The sequence below is a fragment of the Eptesicus fuscus genome, chromosome 4 (genome assembly GCF_027574615.1).
Source record: "Eptesicus fuscus isolate TK198812 chromosome 4, DD_ASM_mEF_20220401, whole genome shotgun sequence".
Lineage (NCBI taxonomy): Eukaryota > Metazoa > Chordata > Mammalia > Chiroptera > Vespertilionidae > Eptesicus > Eptesicus fuscus.
This window is the reverse complement of record NC_072476.1, coordinates 59,856,482-59,877,015: the sequence shown is the minus strand read 5'-3', so window position 1 is coordinate 59,877,015 and position 20,534 is coordinate 59,856,482. Positions and strand designations below refer to the sequence as shown.

Sequence of the window (20,534 nt, the reverse complement as noted above, 5' to 3'; positions counted from 1 at the left end):
TAATGGAAAACTAACAATCTTAGATTTTCCATGCACACCTGTTCACATCCCCTTGAACTGCTCTCCCTTTGAAAGGTGGATGGGTAGTTGTCAGGAGCTTGGGCTTTGAAAGGGGACAAACCTAGTTTCAGAGTCTGCTCCCAGCTTTGTTCTCTTCTTATTACCTCAATCTCCACCAAAGAAGCACGTGAGTGCTTACCTCACAGACCCATGTGAGGTTTGAGAGAGGTAATATACATGAAGCCTGTTGCAAGTCTATTATTCAGTTCACTCTAAAAACTGGGACAGATTTGATGATGTCATAATTACTAACCTGCAGTTTGCCCTTAACTATAAATCACAATGATTTGTCATGTAACATTTTTTTAAATCAATCTTTTTAATGACTCCACATTAGTCAATCGTATGGCTATCTCATAATTGATTTATCTAATTCCATAGTGCGGGATATTTATTTCCATTTTATTCGTTCACAAATAATGCTTCCTTGAACATCCTTACAAATATAGTTTTGTCAACAGTTCTGGTTAATTCTTTATGATTGGATTGATTCCTGGAAATGGACTTGCTGAATAAAGGGGCATAAATATTCTTAAGGTTTTTGATACAGCTTACTAAAATGTCCTCCAGAAGCTTGTATCAAATTACATTTCTACTATGATCTGACTAGCCACCCCATGTTTTAATCTTTCTGTTAGGATAATACTGGAGATTGGTTGCTACACAGAGCAAAAAGAAAGGTCTTACTACATTTATGCTGGCTTTAGGTATAGAAAAGAGAAAGAACTTAATTATAAGAAGTAGCTACTTGAAAGGTAGAAAACCCATTTCTATGCTGACTTCCCAGGCCTCTAGCTGGACTGCAGAGAGCAAGCCTAGAGGTGGAAGTCTTATAGATTAAGATAAAAGCAGATAATACAAATGGATTAAAGCAAATGTGAAAATAACATGGAGAACAAACATGTTTAGAAGTATGGGAATTCATCAAAATGACCAGGTTGTTTGCTTAACTGATACTGTAAAAGATCCAGTTGTTTAATTTGTTACTTTTCCAATAATGAATATTAAAATATTGGCTACTTAATTCTCAATGACATAAGTTTGTATTTATATTCAAGTGGACAGAGTACTGAGGGCATTCCATTTCTAAGAATCAATCATAAGGAGTTAATCAGAGATGTTGAAAAAGTTTTATATTTAAGTGAAGTAACAACAATACATTGGGGTCTTTGAAGGTAAAGTCTGTGTCTCATTGATTTTGGCGTCCCTGTTAACTATATGAGGATAGGCATGTAACAGGTAAATCATATATGTCTGCTATGTCCATAATGACTTTGTGTATAAGATTCTCACAATCCTCTATTTATGGGTAGGACTCCTGTTCCTCAAGAGAAAGATACAGTAAGTCAATTTAGATGATGAAATCACTGATAGTGTATTTCCTAGATCAGTGGTCGGCAAACTCATTAGTCAACAGAGCCAAATATCAACAGTACAACGATTGAAATTTCTTTTGAGAGCCAAATTTTTTAAACTTAAACTTCTTCTAACACCACTTCTTTAAAATAGACTCGCCCAGGCCGTGGTATTTTGTGGAAGAGCCACACTCAAGGGGCCAAAGAGCCGCATGTGGCTCGTAAGCCACAGTTTGCCGACCACGGTCCTAGATGAATCAAGAATGTATGGGGATTAACAATATGTCCTTTAGCGACACATAGTATAGTTACTCACAGATACCTAGGAAAGATACTTTCTAATGATATATTTAGCAAAGAATCAAACTAATTTTCTACATGATGCCACAAAATGTCATGAGATTACTCTGGAAGTACATTTCATGCTTTAAATGACTTATATTTAAATACTGCTAATAAAATGATAAAAGTGAGTTACCCTATCAATAATTTTAAACATTACTCCTCCTCTACTTTTACTAAGGCTCTGAGTTAGTTACATGAATTAATCAGTTTTGCTGTCTTTTTTTGATAATTACTTGGAGAACTGCCAAATCCCCAGTCATGGGTCAAGAAGGATGAATTTTTAAATGACTAGGAGATTAGCTATAATAGAATTAAACTTCAAAAAATCACATTTTCCTTCTATATCAGTAAAGCTGTAAGTTAGTAGAATAACTGGGAGGCCTGTACCTTGGATACTTGAGCTAAAAAAAAAAAAAAAGATAAACAATACTCTTTACTTACCTGTGTATTATAAAAATTTGTAAGTTCTTTTTGTAAGATGCATTTATCTCTGTGGATAAAAGTTTCCATTAAAGTTTAAAAATATAGACTTATAACTAGGATAGCATTTAGAGGTTCTCACCTGAGTGAAGAAGGGTGGAAATGTGATATGCAAGAAAGCCAATGTAATGGTTGCTTAAAAAGTGGTTTTAAGGAATCTGAAGCAGAATCATCTATGTCATGCTGAAAGGCCCTAGGGAAATAAAAATAATTATTTCAGTGTATACAGGAAGCATTAACTATGGAGACCATTGACAGTTTTTATTTTTACGTAGTATTCCATGGTAATGATTTTTTCGTATTGTGCTAGAATGGACAATGCATCCATACCATCCACTTGGGATTTATGGCAGTAGGTGAGTCACAGGCCTCTATATAACAATCCTTACACTTGGGAAGGTTATGGCAATACCATTATCATTTAATTTTTTAAAAACTCACATTATAAAATTTGTCAAAAATAAATGTATAAAGAATAATAGTACAATGAATACCACTTATCTCTCCCTCCTCAACTTGGATCCAATAAATGGCAATATTTTGTCACATTTGCTTCATTAATGTAAAAATGTTTAGTATAAAGGTTCTTCTTTTTACTCTTTAAAGAGATTTACAAAAACTAAATAATTAATGAAAATTTATAATTAATTTTGTATTTTCTTAAAGGCCCACAGAGAGCTTGTAAATAAGAATTTAAGTGTAAAATATTTGATTATTACTTCAAAATGTGAACAATTTGGCCAGACTCCCGGGTCTCCAACTATCTTTGGAGAATTGACATTAACATTTTTCTAGATTGGCCCAAATTCAACAATAAATCTTGAGGTAAGGCGAAAGAATTTGCTACATAAAATCTTTAGTAGATAGTCTGTTTAATAAAAAATTTATAGTAACAGGAGGCTGTATTTGCCCACATGGAGTTAAGAGTGACAATGGGACCACTTTAGAAATAGAATTGTTTGAAGTGGTACTATTTCTCTTTCTCTAAAGTATAGGAGCAATAGCATCTTTTAGATAATATGTAGAACAGAATTTCATTTTGAATGCCAGTCCCTGTCTTTTCATTTCACATCTTGCTTTTTCTACCTTTGCATTTTCTAAATTTGACCTCTCTCCTATTTGTCTTGTCAAGTAAAACACTTTCTAATTAAATATACTTAGACTTTTTATACTTTTAACATATTATCTCCTCTTTGAAAGCCATTTTTCTCACTAATTTTCAAAATAGAACAGAACTCCTTAAGTAGGTTTCAAAATCAGGTAGTCGCATATCCACTCCATGCATTCCATAGTGTGAACTAGAGAGATAAGCAGAAGCTAGTCAGGATACCAGAATATGCTTTTCTAGGGAGTCTGGATTTTGTATCAGCAATGAGGATTCACTGAAGAGTTTATGACATGAGACTGACACCACCTATTTTACATTTTAGAAAAGTCACTTGAGTACAAGTGAGAAGAATAGATTAGTGATGATCAAGGTTGATAATGAAGATGATACTGTGGTAGACAGGTAGAAGAGGGCAAGGTCCTAAGGATAGAAACAGAGGGATAGTGAATAGGAGACAAATGTCAATGTAAATTAAATTAATATGGTTAACAATATTCATCCCCTAATGACATGTGGTTGGAGATGGCATGAGGGAAAAGCAGAAGAGAAAAGAATTGAGGGAAAAGATCTGTAAGATGACTTGCAGATATTTTAAGTTATAGATATGTTGAGGGAGCTGCATACAGTTGAAGTACATTCAAAAAGAGACATACAACAGGAATTTGGATTTATTGATCTAACCTATACAAGAGACATCTGGGTTGAAGATACTGATGTGGACATCATTAGCATGACAGTGAAGCCATGGGAATGGGTGAAGTCACCCAAAGAAAGAGTGTAAAATGAAAAGATGGTCAAGGAAAGAACTCCAGAACACATTGATATTTAAAGGGTGAGGTGAGAAAAAGAAGCACTCAAATGCAACCAAGAAGGTATAATCAGAGAAGTAGGCAAAGAACCAGGAGACAGTGAGAATAGGGAAGCCAACAGAAGACAAATGGCTAATAGTGTCAAAAGGTGCAGAGAGAGTAAGGAAATGGAGAAACAAAAATTTGAGTTAGTGATTGGGTGTGCATGGATAACCTGACCCATGTTGTTTGTATAGCAATATGAGGGCAATTTGCAGTGATGCAATTCTATTAAAAGTCTAAATGATTAATGTATTGAGTGAATGGTAGGTGTCAAAGTGGAGACAATGAGCACAAACTATATTTTAGGAGGGAAAAACAGTAGTCAAGAAGGGATACATTTTAATGCAGGAGAGGCTGGCGGAAGAACCAGAGTAGAAAGAATATTCTGACATTGTGGAATAGGCTGTAAATGTGGTTAGGTGAACATATTTGCTTTGGTTGGGAAAGGAGGTACATTGATCACCTGTCAAAGGATATCGAGGTGAGTAGGGATCAAGATAATTATTAAGAATGGAGATGAGAAGTTCAAATGCATTTATGATGGTCTGGGTTTTCTCAGAAAAGTACAGGGGCAAGGCCATCTGCTAACAAATAGTAGGATGGGGGCTAGTAGGGGGTTTGACCAAAGTAGGTGATGGAACAGGTAGCTCTTTAGAGATTGGACAAAATGGGATTTTATGTTGTCAAAAGATATAAAAGGACAGCTGAGTGCTTTTTTGCCAGCAGTGTTCCAGAGTCTTGGGTAGAGAGGCCAAGAAAGAGAGGTGCAGAGCAGGAACATGCAATAGCCAGAGGACTAGAAAAAGGAGGGACCTGATATAAAATGAGAGGAGATGCAGCAAGGGGTCTGGAAAGAAAGGAAGTCTCAAAGGAAGTGACAGACTAGGGGGAAGCATAGGACAAAAGAGAAGGGGCTTGGTGAGAGAGCAGGAGGAACTGGAGACAGTAGGATCATAGCCTCTGCATACTTTGCCTACCTCTTTGAGCTCTTTGCATGAATTCCCATGTGTCCAGTTATCTTGGGGCCACCCTAGTTCTCTAAGAATAAATACCTTTCCTAGAATGTGCTCTCTGTCATGTTCAGCTAGCCACTGAAGATCATTTAAAGGCAGTACATAGGCACATGTAGGAGCTCTGGAGCCAGACAGCCTGGGTTTGCATCATGAGTGTGCTTTTTATTACATGTATTACATGTGTAATGTTGTTTTTAAATTTATTTCACTTCAGTTTTCTCATTTGTAAAATGGGGATAATAATCACAATCACCTCAGTGTGATGATTCAGATAATGCATATATGGACTTAGCCAAGTATGTTGTATATAATAAGGACTCAGGTATCCTATATAATAAAGAGGTAATATGCAAAGTGACCCTCACGCCCTCACAAGATGGCTGCCTATGACCAGGTTGGCTGGGGGGTTAGTGAGGGATGACCAAACGACTGAACAGCAGGCTGTGTGGGGTGACCAGGCCTGCGGGGGGAGGGCAGTTGGGGGGCGACGAGGCCAGCAGGGGGGGCAGATAAGGGCAACCAGGCTGGCAGGGGGGGCAGTTAGGGGCGACTAGGCCAGCAGGGGGGGCAGTTCGGGGCAACCAGGCAGGCAGGCAAGTGAGCAATTAGGTGCCAGTGGTTTAAACTGGCAGTCGGACATCCCCCAAGAGGTCCCGGATTGGAGAGGGTGCAGGCTGGGCTGAGGGGACCATGCCCCCCATGCACAAATTTTGTGCACCGGGCCTCTAGTTATTGGTATAATGACAGTTGTAAATACTCCTAATGGTCTATGACTATCTCAAAACGGATGTGAAATTCCAAAAGTCTAAACATTTGCCTAGTTACAGTTTTATCCTCAAGTTTAGAAAAATAATGGAGGATCTAATGATAATGGAATGGTTATTAGTGCCAAATTTTCTTAGACTACAAACCATTGGCTTCCCAGAACATTTCTGCCAGTACCTAACCTCTTTTACTTCACTGATGGTCTCTCAGTTGTACTGGTAATAGTGAGATTATTTGGCTATAAGAAATGTTATGGCAGATGTTTATAGTCTCAGAGGGGGTGGGATCTGTATGAGCATTTAATTCCACAGCAAGATCCCAAATTAGTTTCATTATTCTGGAGAGTATAACGGTGAAAATTGGCCCACAAGCCTCAATGGGAGAATGAAATGATGAGCTAGCTATTAGATAACCTCTAATGATATTTTGGTATGCAGTTAAAAGAGAGGATACTCTAAATAATTCATAGTGAAGAGTAAAATACAATTGTATGAGCTACAGAATTATATTTTTTCAACAGACATAAAAGAATTTTGACACAGCAAACTTAAATACTCATTTTAAAATAAGTAATTGTCTATTGGTTGAAGCAGAATACATGTACTCACATCCCCAAATTAGCATATTGTAAAGATGGCTTTGTTAAGGGAATAGAATGAATATGGGGAAATTCTTTGCCTTTGCCCTTTTCCCAACATCAACTAACCCAGGCCCCTTCCCTCCCATTAATATTATAAAGCCTCTGGGCTCATCACACCTCACCACTTGAGCACTCTACCCCAGATTCAGCCTCCTGGTCCTCAGATCTACAATTATGCTATCTTCCTTCCCTTTTTGCATTAATAAATTGATTTATTCCTTGGGCTTATGCAGCCAGCTGCTAGAATGAAATAAATCCAACGCACATAAAAAGTGAGAACAAGTGATAAACTAAAGAGCTGGCTGGATTTTATGCTTCTCTTATGCCACCCTGCTTTTGGCTGCCCTCCCAGTAGAATTGTGTCTCAATATACAGTATAATGTTAATGAAATAAACCTCCAAGATGGAAACAAGGCAGCCCAAGGGTCAGGTTAGATGTCTTGTGTCATCTGTGCCTACCACAGTGCCTGAGCCATTAGAGGTGCTCAGTAAATAAAAATATCAAGAAGTAGAACTGGCCGAAACCGGTTTGGCTCAGTGGATAGAGCGTCGGCCTGAGGACTGAAAGGTCCCAGGTTCGATTCCGGTCAAGGGCATGTACCTTGGTTGTGGGCACATCCCCAGTAGGGGGCGTGCAGGAGGCAGCTGATCGATGTTTCTCTCTCATCGATGTTTCTAACTCTCTATCTCTCTCCCTTCCTCTCTGTAAAAAAATCAATAAAATATATTTAAAAAATAAAAAAGAAGTAGAACTGGTTTGAAACTAAACTATTGAGAAAGCCCTGGAATACTTGAGATAACTGAGGCCATGTGAGCCTTTCTGATTGCCTTAAAATCACAAGCAACTAATCATGAATACGTAGAGATAGCCAAATTCAATTTACTTTACCATTTTAGACATAATATTAAGTCACTGCTTTGCTTTCATAAACCACTGTTACCCCTGGGACTGTAAGTAGTTGCCTAAATTTCATTAAGTGAGAGAAATAAAGATACACTTGAAGTAAAACATGGTTCCCCATATTTCTCTTGTCCCCTTGGCTTGTGTTTCTCATGATGAAAATAACTCTTTGAGGTTAGAAAATGATGACTTAAAGTTAGAAAATGACTAGCACAATGCTTGGCCTATAGTCTACCATAGTAAAGGTCAACCGTAGTAATTAATGGTTAAATAAAAAAAGAAATATGAATAAAAGGTATTGTCAGACCTTGCTTAGCAGAAAGGAGGATGAATTTGGGGCCATCTGTGAAGAGCAGTCTTGGTGGTACACAGCCAAGGGGCAGGTTGAGAAGAGAACATATGGTAGAAAGATAGAATAAGACTTGACCCCTGAGAACAGAGCAGAAACCAGCTACTCAAAGATTCAGGACAAAGGCTTTCTCAAAAGTTAATCACTAGCCTTTTACCAGTGTTTTTACCCTATTAGGACCACACATAAAGCTGTTTGATTTCAGTGTTGTGGGTTTTTTAAAATAGAAATATTCCCTTAAATAATGTTTAGAGGGAATGGGAACAAAGGGAGTCAGTCATTTAATCTGAAACAAAATGGCAAAGACAAGAAACTTCACTTTCTGGATTGTTTTGCATCCTGCAGACATCATTTTTTGTCTACATTTTAAGTATTTTTTATTTTTATTTCCATTCAGTCTTTACTCACTTTTAACAACTGAGTGATATAATTCACATACCACAAAATTTGCCCATTTTAAGTGGACAATGAAATGGATTCTAATATATTTAACCTTCACCTCTATCTAATTTTAGAACATTTTGATTAGCCTACAAAGAAACCCCTGCACCCATTAGCAGGTACTAACCATTCTCCCTTTCTCCCCTGAGCAACCACTAATCTACTTTCTGTTTCTATGGATTTGCCTATTCTGGACATTTTTAGTAAATTTGTGTGCTCTTATGTCTGGTTTTCTTCACTTAGCATGTTTTTTATTTCACCTCTGTTGTACTATCTATCAGTATTCTATTTCTTTTTTTTTTAACAAATGACACACCTTAGTTTGTTGTTGTTTTTTTTATAGATCCTATTTTCTCAAATACAAGTACTCTCTCTCTTTTTTTTCTTTTTAAATATATTTTATTGATTTTTTACAGAGAGGAAGGGAGAGGGATACAGAGCTAGAAACATCGATGAGAGAGAAACATCGACCAGCTGCCTCCTGCACACCCCCTACCGGGGATGTGCCCGCAACCAATGTACATGCCCTTGACCGGAATCGAACCCGGGACCCTTCAGTCCGCAGGCCGACGCTCTATCCACTGAGCCAAACCGGTTTCGGCTATCAGTATTCTATTTCTTTTTATTACTGAATAATATTCTACTACATGGATATGTCACATTTTGTTTATCCATTCATCAGTTGATGGACATTTGGGTTTGCTCCACTTTGTTATATTATGAAAAATGTTGCTGTGAACATTTGTGTACAAATCTTTGTGTAAACATATGTTTTTATTTCTTTCAGGTATAAAACTATAGTAAAATTGCTGGGTCCTATGACCATATGCTCAACATTTTACTTATGCATATTCTATGCTTCCCATTTTGAGGAACTACCTGTTTTCCAAAGATTTACAGACACTCTGGAGGTATAAAAAACAATATTTTAGACCAATATATTTTGTTTTGTGAAGGACTGTGAAATAGTTTTTAAAAATAAATAGCAGGGGAACCAAGATGGCGGCATAGGTAAACACCTGTATTTGCTGCCTCTCACAACCACATCAAAACTACAACTAAAAGACAAAACATCGATCATCCAAAACCATGGGAAAGTTGGCTGAGTGGAAGTTCTACAACTAGAAGGAAAGAAAAAAGCGCATTGAGACTGGTAGGAGGTGCGGAGGTGCGGAGGGGCGCACAGAACAGGCTAGCAACTGGGTGCACTGTTGTTCTTTTCAATCGGGAGGAAGATACAAGCTCCCGACTGCTCTGAATTCCAGTTCCGGGTGAGACTCTGGGGACCCAGACTCATACGGGGAGAAACTGGACTGTCTGGCATTGGGCCAGAACATGAGAGAAGCTTTCTCTCAGAGGTGCTTGCAGCAATCATTGTTCCTGTATGGGGGTGCGGGACTTGAAGACGCGGGGACCTCTCGAGTGCAGGGCTGACTGGAAGCCATTGCTGTTTGCTCTGCCCTGGGGATTCCCTGAGACCCTGCCCCACCCAGTTTACAACCACTCAAGCTGTGCACAGCGGCTTTTGCATATGAATGGCCTGTCCTTTTGCAATCTAACCTAACAAACTGCAGCTGGGTCAGAGAGCTCCAAAGCCTCCAAAAGAAGGCCCAAGGCTCGGCAGCAGCAGCTGGCCTTGCTTCACAGCTAGGCCTCATCTGGGCACTTCTAAACCCCAAACAAAGAGGAGGAATCTGCTGATCTCTGTAGCTCCTGCTGGGTGGCCTCAGGCAGTGGCTGACTTTGCACCTCCTTGGAGATCCAAGAGCCAGTGTACTCAGTGGTCAGTGTGAGACCATACCAGATTACAACTCTTCACATCCATAAGCGACACACTCAAGGGGAAGACTCAGTGAGCACCAAAGTCTCACTGAAGCAAGTCCTTCCCCATACGAGTATCTCCAGCACAGCAGTTCTTCCACTGTAGACACAGCTGGTCCTCACAGCCAATTGGCCTGGAGGTCAATTCCTCCCAGTGATACCAACAACAATCAAGGCTTAACTACAACAAGACTGTGCACACAGTCCACAAAGGGATGCACCAAGAGAGTCCACCTCAGGTAACTGGGGAGGTTGAGCCACTGGGCCCTATAGGACACCTAGCACACAAAGCCATTCTATCAACACAGGGAAGCAGCCAAAATGCAGAGACAAAGAAACATGTCACAAATGAAAGAAATGGAGGAAAGCAAACTACTGGATATAGAGTTCAAAACCACAGTTATAAGGTTACTCAAGAATCTTCTAGAAACCTCCGAGGAACTTAGTGAGACCTTTAAGGATCTTAGTGAGAATGACAAAAAAATGGAAAAGGACCAGTCAGAAATTAAGCATATACTGACTGAAATAAAGAATAATATACAGAAATTCAACAGTAGACTAGAAGATCCCAAGAATCAAGTCAAAGATTTGAAATACAAGGAAGCAAAAAACACCCAACTGGAAGAGCAAAAAGAAAAGAATCCAAAAATATGAAGATAGTGTAAGGAGCTTCTGGTACAACTTCAAGCATACCAACATCCAAATTATGGGGGTGCCAGAAGAAGAGAGAGAGCAAGATATTGAAAACCTATTAGAAGAAATAATGACAGAAAACTTCCCCTACCTGGTGAAAGAAATAGACTTACAAGTCCAGGAAATGCAGAGAACTCCAAACAAGAGGAATCCAAAGAGGACTATACCAAGACACATCATAATTAAAATGCCAAGGGCAAAAGACAAAGAGAGAATCTTAAAAGCAGCAAGAAAAAAACAGTTAGTTACCTACAAGGGTGTACCCATATGACTGTCAGCTGATTTCTCAGCAGAAACAATGCAGGCCAGAAAGGAGTGGCAAGAAATACTCAAAGTGATGAGTAGCAAGAACCTACAACCAAGATTACTCTACCCAGCAAAGCTATCATTTAGAATTGAAGGTCAGATAAAGAGCTTCACAGACAAGAAAAAGCTAAAGGAGTTCATCACCACCAAACCAGTATTATATGAAATGTTGAAGGGTATCCTTTAAGAAGAAAAAGGTAAAGATAAGAAATTATGAACAACAAAGTGACAACAAATACATATCTATCAACAAGTGAATCTAAAAATCAAGTGAATAAAAAATCTGATGAACAGAATAAACTGGTGAATATAATAGAATCAGGGGCATAGAAAGGGAGTGGACCGACAATTCTCGGGGGAAGGAGGTGTGGGGAGTGCGGGAAGAGACTGGACAAAAATCTTAGACCTATGGATGAGGACAGTGGGGGGGGAGGGTAAGGGCATGGGGTGGGGTGGGGACTGGGTGGAGGGGAGCTATGGGGGTGGGGGGAGGGAAGAGGAACATCTGTAATAATCTGAACAATAAAGATTTATTAAAAAACAATAATAAATAAATAACAGCCCAGCCGGCATGGCTCAGGGGTTGACCGTTGACCTGTGAACCAGAAGGTCACAATTTGATTCCCTGTCAAGGCACATGCCTGGGTTGTGAGCTCGATCCCCAGTGTGGGTGTTGCAGAAGGCAGCTGATCTATGATTCTCTCTCATCATTGATGTTTCTATCTCTCTCTCCCTTTCCCTTCCTCTCTGAAATCAATAAAAATATATTTATAAATAAATAAATAATAGCCTAAGAAAAACATAACTTCTAAAGATCTAGCATGAGTTTGAAACTAGAGACACAACATTGAAATACCTTGTAATTTAGTCATTCAAAAGCCACATGAGTGACACCAAGTGAACTCCAAGACAGGTCTGCTGCTTTTGGCTTAATGATCTCCATTCTGACCTATTTGTAATGACTTCGGCCTTTGCTTGGTACATTGTATATTCTTTCATGTTATTAAATGTTAAAACATTGAGGACAGTAAACCTTTAAAAAGTTTCCACTTATAAGAGATTTTATATGACACATCAAAATATTTTTTTATCATTAAAACTTTTATCAGACTTCCCGAAATTATTAAGGACAGGTTATTTCCTCTTGTGCAGCATTGTATTCCTTGTGCTAATCACAGGGGCGAGGGAGGCAACAACATTAGTTGAGGTGAAACTAAATTATAAAATTCTGAGTTAATTTTTATATACAAATTAAAACTAGCATTCTATGAAGGCACAATATGATATGAAACCATTGTCTTGAGTGTGTGTATGAATGCACATTGACTACACTTCTGAACATGTAGTTTAACGCCTTTATGAAAGAACTACAAGTGATAAGCACTTTGGAAAATGCCTGGTGAATATTTTATGTTTCAGCAGGTCTCTTTCCCTAGAGGGCAAACCTGAAGTACGCCTTTTACAACATTCTAAAAGAAATCTACTAAGGAGAGTAAAAAAGAACACACGTTTTTGCAAACAGGTTTCATTCTTCCTGAAAAGATTTTAAAATCATATATTCCTGCCCTGGGATTTAGTGGTCCTACACTAAGCTCAGAGAGGAAAATACATTCAGTTTATCTGTCAGAACTGCTTGGAATAAAGGCAGTCACCTTCTAAAAAGGCATATTACATAGAGTGACAAACGTTAGGTATAGTTTATGAAAAAAGTCAATACTATCAGCATCTTATTGTTACTTTTCACCACTTCCTCAAAGCATACAGTTTAATTTTTTAATGTGAGGTGGAAATACAGTTTTTTCTAAAATACTTGTAACAACTTCATATCCTGTCTATGAAGGGAAGTTAAGTAAGTCAATAGGGTTCTTGCAATGTCTGTACATTTTTTTCGTAATTGGTGAGAACATGCTGCCCTGTAGATTTATTTGCCAAGACAAAAGCAAAACATATTTCAAAGATTGGATTAATACTCTTGGAAGACAAACATAAAATTTAAACTGACATGAATGTATAAAATTTGAGAAAAATTTATAAAGTGAGATTAAAAAGGAATTAAAGTATATCTAGATTTTTGTTCATACTTCAAAGCAATATAGCTATCTGTTTTATAAGGAAAAACCAGAGGCAGTACATGGTGTAAAATGTTCTATAATCCTGGTTGAAATTAGCAATTTAAATTTGTTGAATGAGGTTACAGTGAAATATCTAATGCACAAATCACAGGGGTTTGAGTAGTTGCATAGTTGTTTAAAAATGTATTGAAAGGCTATAGTTAACAATAATAAATGTATATTATATTATTAAAATATGCAATCTTTGATAATAATTTATTTGTTTTACCAATGCATTGGGGATTAAAATTTTTCTATTCATCTGTGACTAACCATGAAATTCAGTATTGCTTACCATGACCAATCCATGAAATTTGTCAACTTTGTTCCTGATTTTCACAGGGCCTTCCCCTTAGATGAAATGGACCATTTAACTAAGAACACAACAATTTTTTCATCTGTGGTAAATCAGTTTAGTTTACTAGGAATTTACTATGGATTTCAGACCTTGAGCTTTTTATGATTATGAACCATTATATATTTAATCCCAAATGTCTAACAGTTTATCTCACTGTTTCTCACCCTTTCGGAAAGAATTCTCCATTTCTAAAATTAATTTTCAATGCCAAAAGGAACATTCTATAAGCAGTGGGTTAGTTGAAAGTCAAACAGCAGGTGAAAATTATGGGAAATTGAAATCAAAGTTGTTATTTACTCAGAAATTCTAACAAAAAAAACTCAAAATTTCCTGAAAATCAAGATTCATATATTGCCCTTATCTGAGTGTTAAGAAAGCAATACTTTACCTAGTTTATCCTAAGAAATAGAAATACTGTATGTCTAATTTTTACTATCCAAGAAATAAGAATATGAAATTACCTAGTTTTTCAAGATAAAGTGACTACATTGGAGGAGAGTTTAAATAAAATTATATTACTATATTAGAAAATCTACTCCAACCTTTTCTCTATTACTAATTTGAATAAAATAAACCAGAAAAGTAGTTCAGAAATTTTAATTTCCCTAAATGTTATTTATTTAGCTAAGTAAACTACATCAACATTTAAAAAATGTAACTGCTTAGTCCTATTTCCACTTGCCATTACTAGCTCAGACACTAGAGCCTAATACTAAAAATGAAAATCTATGGTAGATTAACTGACGGTGTGGAACTATGAAGTCTCTTCCAGATTCGGGCATATTTTAGAACCATTTTTAATGTTAATTTTTTATTAGAGCAAACCAATCTATATAAAATTAAAAACTAAAAATATTTTTTAAAAGCCATTAGATATAATTTTATTTTTTCATAGAGTTTCAAGCTATGACTGAAATAACCAATCCATTAATACAATTTGATCATTTAAATAACTCAAAGAGTGAAGCTTAAAATGGTCCTGTTTTGGAGCTTTATCAACTGAATGAAATTTACCAATAGAGACATAACATAGTATTCAAACTAACTTGCTTTGAGAATGAGGAAACCCCTGTTGGTTAATGTTAGTTTTGTACAACAGCCCAATTCACAATATAAAAAACGTACTTCAAAAAATTTCTACTTACTACTTATACAATTCAGTAAGAAGAATGAGAATAACTGTTAAATCCCATTATTTTCTATCTTGCAATAGCTAAAAAGAAAATACATTTGATACTTACTGATATAAGTCAGTTAATGGTGAAGTCAAAATGACTAATGTTGTCAACAGATTATTGCAATGGGTATAAATTTTAAAAATTTTATCATCTATATATTCATGAGGATTCAAAAGTTTCTGTACAGATGTGCAAACTGACCATAACATGTTTTCAGTGCATATTAAAATTGTTGTGACATCAAGTCTATTAGAAAGAAAAAGAAGAAAATTACGTTAAACAAAAGTACCTTTCTACTTGTTATATACACTACTTTTTATATTTCTTGTATTAAACATATATAAGAATATAAATATTTGGTTAGATATCAGAGCTTCAGAGATGAAAGACAGAAGGCATCAAAACTAGGTTCTGAGTTTCCATAATACCATTATCTTTAGGGATTGTGAGGTCTAAAGAGTTTTAGGGGTGCTTTTAAAAAAATACGTTTTTATTTTTCATTATCAGGATACTATTCAAGAAGTTCAGGAGACTTTCCTTGAAATTACATTCAGTAAAAGAAAAGTCAGGTTAAAAGAAAATTTGCTGTTACATATATATATTACAGATAGATAGATAGATAGATAGATAGATAGATAGATAGATATAGATATATTACGAAAAAATTTGATAGCAGAACAATTCTCCTCATCCAAGTACAAGTTGTCAAAAGAAAGTTACACGGGTGGGTCACATGTTTCCCAAGCAAGTGGGAGATGAGAAAGAAATGACACCAGAAGCACTAATGTAGTGTCAGAAATTTCCAATAATACATAAATTTTTGGCAAATATGCTATATTATTTATCTTATTCATAAATTCATTTCTTTGTTTCTATCTTTGTTGAGTTTTAATAGGGACACAAAGATCTGTTTAAAGATTATTTTGGTGTACAATTAAATTTTACAGACCTCATTTAATTTCTTCATTTTTCTTTTATACTCAGTGTTGAAGAAATATACATCCTATATAATAAAAGGCTAATATGCAAATTGTCCCCTCGGGAGTTCCACCTAACAGGAGTTTGACCACTCGCTATGACGTGAGCTGACCAACAGGGGGTGGCGCAGAATGAAGGAAGGCCCCGGCTGGCAGCCGGAAGGCCCCGATAGGCCCTGCTCGCGGGCCAGGCCTAGGGACCCTACCTGGGCACGAATTTCGTGCACCAGGGCCTCTAGTATATTAATAATATATCACATATTATATATAAATCTTATATATGGTTGTGGTATTTGACAGTTGGAGGCTACTGGAATACTAAACGCATCAATAAAAACCTTTAGGAAGGTTTAATTGTATTTGCATCCATTTACTCTACTTGCTGATTAAATAATTTCAAATCTAAAATATATGCACACATACACACACATTTGATTTCCAAATGAATGGTAGTTTAGGATTAAACATACAAATAAATATATTTATTTTATGTAGAAAAGTTAAAAGAAATAACTCTAGTTCTGAGTGGCATTATTATGTAACCGCCCAGAAAATAAAAACCAAAAGTCTCTATAGTACAATTACTTAATTAAATATACTACCTATTTCATGAGTTAATAGTAAACATCTTATAATGACTTGCCACCTCATAGTCAAAAGTGATATATTCTACATAAGGAAAAAGAATGAAGGTATTCTTTGCTCTCAAAAGGAATTTTCCATCTATTCTTTGGAGTTCATTAAAAAAAAAAAAAAAAGCTTGGTCAGTAATTCAAAACAGCATGTGCAAAATACCATATTTATGAAACACTGTAGCAGGACCTAAATGCCCTTCAAATGCAGCCTGCTTTACAAGAACATGATCAGGAAATGATTCCTACTGCCAAATAAAAGAAAAAGCCTCTGAGGTCTGCAGGTTCCTCTTAAAATATATCTGTATATACCTATACCTATAATTAAAAGGCAGGTCTTTATCACATTAGTCAGAATATTTATAAAACAAAGCCTTCTGTTCATATAGACTTGTTGTCATGTAAGCACATTTTTGTAATATTCATTGCCTAGATAACTTGTGGAATTGGACTATAATTCAGTCTTTAATTTAATACCCAGTGACTGTGTCTCCTATATTCTGTGATTTCACTTACTGTTGAACTGGCTTTTAGTAATACATAATGAAAAGGAAGAAATAAAATAAAGGAAAAAAGGAAAGAAGTAATTAGAATATGTTAAGGAGAAAAACGACAAAGGAGTTTCCTTAATGAAGATTCATTACACTACTTAAAGGCTTTAAAAAATAAAAACCCTAAGAAACTAGAATCCCCTGGTGGCTTAGAACCTCAGTCAAATCCACTGCTCTATCACAACACTGCTTTTTTTCTCCACATTAGTACCTTAATATTCTCACCTTATTTTTTATATATATGAAGGTTAAAAAATAAAGATATATATCGAGATATATCTTCAATCATTTTTTTTTTAGAAACAAGTGGTTTCTATACATGATTTTAAGAAGAAAAAAGAGCAAAATGATTTGACTCAAGTTCCATATTTCCTCTTAAATATCTCAAGATAATTGAATATGATTTCCTTTCAGATGTTAGGAACATGTCAAGTATACAAGGAGTCATGTCCTGAGATTCACAATTACATTCTACTTTGTATTAAATGGGGAAAAGGTTTTCTTGAAAGGCAATGGTTTTCCCAGTGTCAGGTACCTTATCTGCGGAGTTCTCTTGTAACTGGGACAGGCCCGAGCATATCTGGAGGCCAGTAGACCCAAAGATTTCTCCAGAACTTCTGTTAGAATCTCCTGGGCTAACTTGGGGGGTAGAATGGTCCAGAGATCATGATGAAGAGCCCAGAAGAAATAATGCCACATCTGGAGTGAGAAGGAGCATCTTTCCCCCTGGCAAAAACACCACACGTTAAACAATGGAATCACATCTTCCAAAATGTCAGTTTGCTTTCTATGAACCTAATTAGTTCAGGCTGAAAGGAAATAGCTGGAGAGCTTGACACACTAGATGACCAAGAAAGATTTTTGACAAGATGTAAAACATCCTTACTGACAAAGGAACATGTGTTTTATTTCAATCACAAGACTAGATATTCTAATGAAAATCCAGCCTGCAAGCATTTCACCTAGCATATCCTTGATTTACCTACTCCTGGCCTGCAGTTTAAAATTTGCTTTTAAACAATAGGCTTTACAGTTGCTAAACATGTCATGCTAGTTTAAGATAGTGGGCTGATTCTTCTACAATTAAAATTTAATTATTTAAATTAAGGAATAGCATCACTGAGATCATTTTACAAATGTTTCAGATTTCACGTTATAATGAAATGACAAGAGCAAAAATTAACTTACATACTGTATACTTATCAACATGCATAAAACCAAGGGGATGGGTAACTACTGAAGATTATTACATTAGGCTCCTTTATTCATGGTGTTTTAATAACAATACTAGAAACAAATACTATAACAGTCTGATTTTACTTTTTTTTTTGTAAAGCCTAGGCAGATCTCATTATTTCTTAGTATTTTTACAGCACTTTATACTTCCAAGGGGCCAGAGTCTCATTCGCTTCTATCCCCTTATAGATCTCTTGTGTGACAAATTTTCCCTGACCAGAGAGGGAGACCCAACAGTGGCCAAGGCCAAGGGGAACAGGCAGAAATGAGAAGGTAGCCTCAAGTGATTTACAAGCATTAATTAGTTAACTTGCTCTTAGGGAGGTTTGCTAGTAGTTTGACCTCATTTTCTTCAAAACAGATCAAAAGATTATTTGAAATAGAAAAAGAGTAGAATGCATTCTTCAAACATTATACTGATTATGTTACTATATCAAAAGTTAAGCTAGTAAAACTTCCCATTTTATCTCTAAGCAATCCTCATTGACTTAAAATTTGTCTTACCCACTACTTATATTCTCAAACAAATGTCATCTAAAAAAATCTGTTCTCGTATAGCAACAGAGGATAGCTTCTTATGCATATGCTACTATTAGTGTTTTCCTTACATATTATTCTTCTGGTAATTTCTTTGATTACTAAAATTTTTTCTAATCACTGCCTAACAATAATGTGTAGTTATTATCTACTGACTTTCAAATGGAGTTTATAAATGAGTAGAATCCTTAGGTGGGAAATGGGCATCAAATGTCAAAGAATCAAGTTCAAACTGGGGGGGGCGCGGGGGGGGGACGACTTTGACCACTGGCTTCTGACTTTCTGACTAGATGTGTATCAAAACTATTAAGAAAAAAATTACAAAATTAATGCAGAAGTAACAAAATTATAGTTCCTTATGCTTTCTTTGTTGTGTTCTGCAATAAAGAATGCGTTTTAAAATTTCTAAAGTAAGAACAAAGTTTTAAAGCTAGATTTTCTTATACTTATGGTATAGTATGTTAATTAAAGCAAAACTGACCCCAGCTGATATCTGAATAATTTACACTAATATTTTTCGTGGCAATAGATAGATGGATGTTTATAATAATGTGGCCAACACGATTTTTCTATTTTTTTAAAATATAAAAAAATTCCTTAATAGCTACCTTTAAGCAATAAATAAGAAAATTAAAATAACTTCAGGTACGCAGTTTTCTTCTCCTAAAAGTAAAAAATCACTTATTTTTAAGACTTTTTAAAACATAAATGTCAACTTTACATTCCAAACTGGTCATCATTCACACAAGTCTCTTCAAAATGTGTATAACTTCAGTGTATGCAAGGGTTTTCATTAAACTAAATGTGATTCATTTATTTTTCTGACCTGTTTCTCTATTTGTTGTCATTTCAAAAGTATTCTGCTAGTAAACATCTGTTATTTTTGTAGGCCCACTACAATGTAAACAGATGTGAGCTTTTATTTAGATTATATATCAGGAAACAAGCAGCTGGGCTTTATTATATAAGCCACTCAATATTATCTTAGAGCAGACAATTCTTTATTCTTTGACTGTTGGAAAACACAAGTTGCTAAAATTGAGCAGATGTCAACTATACTAAATGCTCAGTTTTAAACATGTAATCTGAACACCCACTGTGCCATCTGACCAGCACCTCATCAGAGAGATACCCAACTCTTCGACTCTCTCAACCTGACAGCTTAGAAAATGGAAATAATGTGTCTAGGGCTCACTTGATTTCACAAAACATGAGCAAATATTGTTCCATATCTTGTAAATTACTTCACTCTTTCTTTACTACACGCTTGCACATGGCAGTAGGTTCCCCTGCGATCTCTATCCTCCTCTTTGCCTTGAGTCTGGCAGATTTCATCTCCTTTCCTCCCAAAGCAGCCTTGCCAAAAACTAGTCCTGTTTCACAAATCAGATGGAATAATGGGGAGAGGAGGAGAAGGGGGTGCAGTAAACCATGCAAGGAGGAGAAGGGGGATAAAACCATGTCAGGTACTCGATTGTCAAAACAGTTTAAAAATCTGTGCTATTTTTAGGTTCTTATTTTTGGTAAATAGAAAAGCAGTGTCACTTTATTTTTCTGAGCAGAAATAACAACCACTCTGCAATTAAACTGTAACTACTGACCATGTAAGTATATGGAAGCTACAGTACCATGTAATCACAGGGTAACTATCTTGTTATTTCTGTCTTTGAAGTTAAAGCATTGTCATAAGATCTAAGAGCTGCATGTTACATGGTAATTTGTTGTGTGTTTTTTAAATGGTTGGTAACTTCAATAACAGGTTTGAAATGCATTCACTTATTATTTTTACTGTATGCTTCTTCTAGTTCCCAATTTGCATAAGAGGA

At 36.1% G+C, this 20,534-nt stretch overlaps 1 protein-coding gene across 1 annotated transcript in view; it reads right to left on the bottom strand.

Moving 5' to 3' along the window:
• Positions 1 to 20,534, bottom strand: part of KIAA0825 (KIAA0825 ortholog) — a 353,187-nt gene that overhangs the window by 222,922 nt on the left and 109,731 nt on the right. Inside the window, exons 11-13 of the mRNA XM_028139797.2 lie at positions 17,471 to 17,661; positions 14,839 to 15,021; positions 2,323 to 2,433 (exon numbers count right to left, since the gene is read on the bottom strand). Coding sequence (XP_027995598.2) covers positions 2,323 to 2,433; positions 14,839 to 15,021; positions 17,471 to 17,661 — 485 coding nt within the window. The remainder of the gene's footprint in view (positions 1 to 2,322; positions 2,434 to 14,838; positions 15,022 to 17,470; positions 17,662 to 20,534) is intronic.